Here is an 8,006-nt window from a genome sequence, read left to right as displayed (position 1 = left end):
ATTGCTTGTCCTCCTGCTGAAGTATCCACCCACAAATACTAGAGGGTCCTGCAGGGTGAGGTGAGCGGTAACGGGGATGCCAACAGGAAGTGCCATTGTCTGTGTCTGCATCCCCTGAACAAAGCTCCACGGGGAAAAGGGTCCTTGGGTGCAGAAAGTGCAACCCACCCCCTAAGAATGAGGAAAAGGCACAATTTTTTTTATTTCCCCACCTCCCTGAATGAGAGGTGAAGAGAGAAAATGTATTTATTTTAAAAAGCAAAAAGAACTCCAAGTTGGGCCCTTGTGATAGAGAAATAGGGTCACTCATTTGTTCCCCGTGCTCCCGCACTGAGGAGGATGGTGCACAGTAGAGAATGCTTGGATGGTCCTCCCCATCCTCCCCAGCGGTTCACTCAAAAGACTAAGGCCACTTGCTGTGTGGTGTCTGTCTCCCTTTCACAGACAGCACAGTGGGCCCGGAGGGGAATGAGCACCTAGGGTGAGGGTGGGCAAAGGGCTGGGTTTGTAATCAAAGAAGATGCTGATGGGATGGGAGTCTCTGGGTCCTGAAGCAAGAAAGGAGCAGGACAGGACAGTTGATGTAAAAGTCTTCCAGAAACAGAGGATGCTGGGCCAGGGTTGTGATCTGTGCTGATTGGGAGGATTGGGGTTCTGTATTGCTGGTGATGCACTGGCCTTGATCAAAGGACAGTGGAGAGAATACCATCTGGGCCAGTAGACAAGAAAGGCAAGGACAGCGCCATTCCATGGGCCTGGCAGGTTAGGGGGTCCCCAGTGCCCACAAAGCCAAGGCTGCTAAAGGAGACTAGGTTCCTCTAGAGTTCTGGGGCCGGCAGCTCCCCAACCTGCTCCTCCATGGGTGGAACAGCCTCTTGTACATACACGATGAACTCAGAGGCCTCCCCGCCTTGTGTGTACACGGTCACTGTCTCAATGCCCTCCACGTCATCAGAGGACACAACCAGATGGTGCTGCTCGGCCAGCTCCACGGAGGCCTGCTGCACGGTCTCCTGGATCATGACGGTGTGGTTGGAACTGGGCTCCTCATCGGTGACCTGGGAGGGAAAAAGAAAGATAGCACAGGTTCACCAATGATGTCAGGACCACAGAGGTGGCCTGGGAGCTGCATGCTATACTTTCACCAATGCTGCATGGACTCGTGCCCACTTCATGAAGAGAAGAATGAGATTCCATGACATATAGTGATAAGATCAGGGTCTTTTCCTTGTTACAAATGGAAGGATCCACACCCCAAATCCAAACTCCCATCCTGATGTCAAGCAGTCTCCTCTGACCTCCACAAGGTGTGGAGTCACTAAAGCATGGGTGTTACAAGGTGCCATGAGATTATTGAGTGTATAAGCACCCAGTATAGGGTAGAGGGCTTCTAAAAATGTAAAGCTCATCCATTTGATATTGATAAAGTGGCTAGGTTCTTCCTGGCTCCTCTGTCTTTACCACTCTAGAAGTCCCACTTTGAATGCTACAGGTCCCAAGGGCTGCCCATGAGTGTGAATGTCTGGCCATTGTTAGGAGGCCTGCCAGTAGACACATGCTGCCACAGAGTTGGGCAGGGGTAACCAGGGAAAACCGACAGAGGAGAGAACCAGCTGGTTCCTACAGCAGGACTTTCTTGGTAGCTCTAAGATGGCAGAGTCCAGGTGAGGCCGAATTCTTACCAACACTAAGACATCACGTCCCTGACTATCAGCTCTGGGCTGTGTGAAATTTGAAATACCAACCATCTTTAGCCTAAGAAGAGGAACAGGAGACAAATGTAGGAAGAGTTGAGAGCCTAAACTGCAAATAAGGAAAGGACTGCAAAATAGGCAGGGCTGCTGGCCCATAACGGATGTGGGACCTGAGTGACCAGGGGATGTGCCCTGCCCTGCACTGAACTGGTGTGAATGTTACCTCCAGCACTTCTGGAAAGTTTGGGCAAGACCCTCTACAAGCCTTGGCCTACCTTTCAGTGAAAGAGGGAACAGCATGCCCATCTCAAGAGATCACTGAGGGAATCACGTGTTGTAGTATATTATTTTAACTATGTAAAGATGTGTTACATTTGTTTATTCTAAGGAATATTACTCTAACCATGTAAAGGTGTGTTACTTTTGCTTATGCTGCATTTGTTTAATGACATAAAGATGTGTTGCATCTGTTTTTATCTTCCCTGTGTAAGGCACCTGATTAGTCTAATAAAAATCTGAACAGCCAATATCTGGGCAGAGAAAGGATAGGCAGGCTGGCTGGCATAGAATAAACAGGAGGGGAACTATAGGCTCAAACAGAATAAAAGAAGAACAAGAGGAAGAGGAGGACAGAATGAGGGACACACCTCCCAGGGCAAGCAGCCAGGCAGCCGCTAGCCCACTAGCAGACATGAGAAGCAATCAAAGTAAGATGTATAGAAGAAAGAAAAGTAAAATGCCCCAAAGCAAGAGGTAGATAAAGAGAAACAGGTTAAGTTAAAAGAGCTAGCCAGAAATGTGCTTAAGCTAGGCCAAGCATTCAAATATAATAAGTCTTTGTGTCCTGATTTGGGAGCTGGTTGGTGGCCCAAAAGAAAAAAGCTTGGTACATTTTGACCTTCCAACATGGGGCCATATTTCTACATAGGGCCTGAGAAAATTGGGGAAAAAAGAAGGAAAGAAAAATAAAAACAAAAGATGGATATGACTCCTTTAATAGTCTCTACCATAGAGCGAGCCCTTGAGCAGCCAGTCCTTTAAGTAGAAACAAAACGCTAAGTAAAAATGCCAACTTCCTGGAGTTGGCACGGTTGAATGCAGTTCTTGGTCAAACACTCCTCCAGACCAGGCCATGAGCTTATGGCTTGGCTCTCAAAAACCTGAGGAGGGGACGTGTTGGGACCATTTGAAGTCCTGGCCTCCAGCTGCTCTTCCCTGCTAGAGATCTTTACTTTCCTTCTGATTTGAGTTACTGAAAGCTGTGTCAAAGTTGTTTGCCAGCTCTGCTTCACGAGCACATGTTGCCTTGACCTTGAGGATCAGAGGATGAGGTTTTCACCTGTTGGCCTACCTGACTGTTGGGTATATAAGCCTCTGTGGTGTTACTGAATAAGGGGCTTCTTACCAGTGACTAGAGGTCTGTGTCTCTGTCTCTGTGTGTCTTTGTGTGTTTCAACCTCTAGCCCCTTGCCCGAAGCTCTTGAACTGTATGGTAGCGCATAGAGCACAGACAGGCATTGTGCGCTGCAGGGATGGAGCCAGTAACCAAAACCTCAGCGGAGTACCCAGTGGTAACTTAGCAGTTTAAGAGTTTGGTCATACAGACAGAAAAGGCAACTGTTTGCAAAGGGGGTACTACCTACTACTGTCTTCTGAATAATCCATCCATCCATCCATCCATCCATCCATCCATCCATCCATCCAAACATTTTCTTAGATAGCTTCTGATCAAAGATACTGATTGTCTATCATTTGATAAAACCTGTTATTTTTATAGTTACTAGTAGACCATAAACCATGGGAGGGTAGGGACAGTGTCTGTCTTGTCACAACTACTTTCCAAAATCCAAGGTCAATGCATAGCGCATAGTAAATGTCCAACTGGGCCCCAGGTGCTGTGATGTGTGAAAAGATAGCAACACAAGGAGATGAGACAGTGGCGGCACAAAATAAATCATGACCACACCATAGATGACTTCTAGGTCCCGTGCAGGTGTAGGGTGGGTTCCAGGAAGATTGGGAAAGGGAAAATGACACCGATGAGTTGAGGGGATCTAGCTAAGGCAGCCACACAGACTCCCACTCACGACACTTCAGACTCTCCTTCTGTCTTGTAACTGACAGCATGACTGCGGCTTCCTACCCCCTGACCTGCCCATTCATGACTCTCCAGCTTGGAGGGTCTCACCTCAGCCCCTTAATTATTGAAGTTGCATGAGGAGGAACAAGTATGGCAGGTTCAGTTCATGAAGACTCGGGAGGAAAAGACATCTGTGGGAGGAATCTGGGTATTCTGATGTTAGATACTAGCAGGAGCCTGGGACTGAAAGAATTTCAAAACTGCAAAGCTATCCTGAGGGAAAACTAGCTCATTTCTTTATTTGTATTTATTCAAATAAACCAAAACATTTATTCCCCTTGTTTTACTGTTTATTTCCATTTTGTTTACCTTGGAAGATGCACCAGGAAGCAAGACTGCAGAGGTAAACACTGCCGTCTTTCACGTTGAAAGGCAGTACCTGATGGGAGCTTTGGAAAGGGGAGGGAACATGCTACAGATCTTTTCCCTTACCTTGTTGGGAAACACAGAGGAAGGAAGAAGGGCTGGGTGATAAACATTAAGGTCCTCAGGACTGTACATATACAAAAATGACAGCATGCTCAGGTAAGTGTGATAGAACCATGTGACGAGTAGGACGGGAAGGACACAGCGAGATCAGGTGATATGCAGGGTTATACACAGCAAGGTAGAGTGAAGGCTGGAGAGAGGGGCAGATGAGCTCTTAAGATTTAAGGGCCTTAGCCATCCACTCATAGACTGAGTCTTTATTTCACAAAGCAAGGCAGAGGCTGCTGAAGTCAAGCCTCACCCCATCTAAACGTGCTCTCTTACAATCTGAACATTGACATATATTTTATCTGCTACTTTTTAGAAGGTTAAAATCCACTTAAGAGAACTCTTTCTCCATTTGTTTATTTTCTTCAGTTTCCAGCCCCAGGCTGGTTTTGTCCAGCAAAACCAGTCCTATATTCATCCACTGATTCTCAAGCACGGGACATCACATTTGGTTGGATGAAGTCACCAGAAAAGGCAATAGAAGACGCTAACCCTGCATTTTACTCAAGTCCTAGCACAGACATTGTTTGGTTAGCATACATATGTTGGTTAAAGCTAACATGGGGCTCCCTACTGCCTGCTGGTGCACCTGCTCCCCACACTTAGGAGCTCCATAATGAGCTAGGAGAAAGGGACTGCTTTAAAAAAAAGGATCTCATGGCTTTTCTGCCATGTCTGCAAGCCATGCACCTCTTGACTTGCTCCCGAAGAAGTTAACAGGTGTCTGCAGTTTACTGAATACTCGCCCAAGCTCCACCCTGATGGCTCATACACAGTATTTGTTCCCTCTTCACAAATGTGATCATGAAGCTCCTAGGGGTACAGCTGGGCAGTTCACAAGTAGCAAAAGCTGGGCCTAATCCATATGAATGAGTCCTTGAGCTCTTTCTTCCTTGGCTGGCGCAGCATGGCAGTGACTAAGGGTATCACATGTTGCAGACTGATAGAATTATTGCTCCTTAGCCTTCCGAGGCAGACAGAGGTTGGCTGTACAGCTCTAACCATTCTCTTTGTTCAAAATGATCACTCCAGCAGCTTAATCTATTAGAACAGGCTTAAAATTGTTCTCCGCAGCAGAAATAACATGGTTTTCACAGTGTCATTACCCCCTGAGATGGATACTCCATTTTCCTCAAATGCTGTATCTAACATATCTTGCAGCTAAATTATTAGCAGCATAGATAGCTTAATAGAAAACCTTAGCCCACGGGACTCCACAGATTGCTAAGTCAGGTCCTGTGTTCTGTTTTAAGTGTTCTAGGCTCAGGACTGAAGCCAGCTAATGACCCACACTTGGCAGTTCTATTGATGTTGGAGAGCAGCTTCCCTGTCTCTTTACCTTCATCTCATGGTCCACTCTGCAGCATGGATGGGGATTTTATAGGATGCCATGTCATCACCTTTCCCATCACCTCACTGTCTATTTCTGTATTCCTCACTCATCTGTCTCTTCTTCTTCTTCTTGCCCCTTCTTCTTGCCCCTTCTTCAGCTCCTTTCCCCACTTTCAACCCATTCCCACAAGTTTACATGTTTTTAAGAAAAGTCCTAGAAATCTCTCTTGCTCACAGGTCCTCAAGGAAGAAGCAGCCTGAGTCACTCACTCAGGCCTCCGTGGCCCTGAATGGGTTTTGTGTTATAATCCACCTCCAAGTTCTCCCTGTAGACCTGTAGCGTCTGGTGAGCTTGGCGATCCTTGCTGTGCAAATCCTGGCTTAAATACACAGCAGCATTTGTCCTATTTATTGAGAAGCACCCTAAGGTGCTCAGCACCACGCCTAGGAGGGTGTGGCACTCAGGGAAGATGAGCAGCTGCCTGCGGGACCCTACCTTCTACAGTCACAGATGATGATCCAGTGCAGGATAAGGCTGCATCCAGCTCCCTGTGCTTCTAGTGAACACAGCGCTTCAGGTACTTACAATAACACAGGACTGAGCCAAGTGGGCAGCAATGTGTTGGGACCATGCCATAGCCTCCTCCTGAGTCTCCTATCAGTTTCTTGGGCTAGACTGAAGCACAATCTCATTTTAATGTCTCTTTAATAAGAATACATTGAGAGTCTCTTCTGCCAGGGTGTTTCAAGACTCAAGGTCATACAACAGGGACCAGGAGTATCCTCTAACAGCACAGTCTTCTGGACTGAGCACATTCCACCTGCATCCTCGGCACCTAACACTGGCCAGGGGAGAAATGTGAGGAGTCACCTTGCCCAATAGAAAAACCACAGAAAAGAGGTGGTCCATAGGAAGCCTGCAGAGTACTTCTTCCTCAAGGCAGCTCTTGACCTTCAGCTCACAGCGCTGCCCACCCCCCACCCCGCGCACATGTATTCTGAGTCTCAACCTGAGCACATGTCCTTCTGTTGGAAACTGCACCATCCACCGCCTCCCAAGACACCAAAACAACCCAGAGACACAGCCAAGGACACAGAAATATGACAAACAAAGATAATTAAGGGAAGAAAAAGCTGTGGCTCGCAGCTGAGTCCCACAGAGGTGGTGGTGAAGAAAGGAGAAAATGCCCTTACTAGCCGGCATGGAAAGGAGCACTCTCTAAAGCCATCGGGAACACAATAAAAGGCCACATCTGCAGCACGCCTTTACCCAGAGCTCTCAGAACACTGTGCAAATAACTCCCAGGCACCAGCTGCCCACACACCTGTGCCGGGGGCTCACGGCCACATCCTCATCAACCGTCTACTAAAACACGTTTGAGCTCAGTTCCGATGAGGCATTGGAAATGCCAGGCTTCGGACAGGGAAAGTTGGATCCAGCACAGCACAGAAATAAATAATGGTTACAGGAAGATGAAAGTCCTCAGCTGGCCAGCAACGAAAGAAACCAGGAGGACAGAGTGGAAAGGCCAAAGTATATGATAATGGCCTTAACACGTACCTTGTTGACATCTGAACAAAACATAACCACAGCACCCTATAGTACATGCTGCCTGCGTGCCCAAGTCTGAGGGCCCTGGCTGCTGCAAGCAGACAAGTGGTTTCACTTCAAGGATCGTAGTTGGAGGGTCTTGTCAGGATAGGAACCCTCGTTTATGCCTTTCAAGGGACAGACATCTATCATCATCTCTGTTACTGTTGCTGCCATTACCAGGAAATCACAACTTCAGGTATCCTTCACACTTCAAATCCATCTTAGATAACCTAAGCCAGGTTCCTTTTTATTAAGACGTGCCTTGGAGAACAGCTTTCTCTAGATAGCACTCGTGTCCACGATAAGGAAGGCACCCACGGCACCCATGTTCCTCCAGCAAAGGAACAAGGTCACGACTTACTCTCTTCTCTCTGGCACTCCTTTTGCTCAGGACTGGCTCTCAAGACCTGCTGGCAATTCTGTGATAGGGAGATGGTCGCAGGACTGAGAGGGTCAGCAGGAGGACTGAGCATGCTCAAGACAATCGACAGCATAATGAGCCCTCATCACGGGCAGGGCCATTAATGAGACCAGGCACAGGAGACACCTCTTCTAAGGTCCTTACCCTCTGAAACACCCCGACTCCCAGGACAGCCAGAGCTATTTCCCAGACAGAACCCAACATAACCAAACAGTGAGAATGAGAAGGAAGCCTGCAGTTATTCACAGTTTGACTGTGGGAAGGGGCATACTCCATCACCATGTCATTGCTTCCCCTGTACTCTCAGAAGAAAAGCAGGTATGTTTCAAGGGAGTCACAGCCGGCACA

At 47.6% G+C, this 8,006-nt stretch overlaps 1 protein-coding gene across 2 annotated transcripts in view; it reads right to left on the bottom strand.

Annotated features, from left to right (window-relative positions):
• Positions 1-202: 202 nt before the first annotated feature.
• Zfat (zinc finger and AT-hook domain containing) overlaps positions 203-8,006 on the bottom strand; it is a 171,155-nt gene continuing 163,351 nt past the window's right edge. Inside the window, exon 16 of one of the 2 annotated variants that reach the window (XM_075960878.1) lies at positions 203-1,058. In XM_075960878.1, the coding sequence (XP_075816993.1) occupies positions 819-1,058 (240 nt within the window). In that variant the 3' untranslated portion in view covers positions 203-818. The remainder of the gene's footprint in view (positions 1,059-8,006) is intronic. The other variant, XM_075960877.1, reaches the window with a different exon arrangement.

Source organism: Microtus pennsylvanicus, chromosome 2 (assembly GCF_037038515.1).
Source record: "Microtus pennsylvanicus isolate mMicPen1 chromosome 2, mMicPen1.hap1, whole genome shotgun sequence".
Lineage (NCBI taxonomy): Eukaryota > Metazoa > Chordata > Mammalia > Rodentia > Cricetidae > Microtus > Microtus pennsylvanicus.
This window is presented reverse-complemented; position numbering and strand designations above follow the sequence as displayed.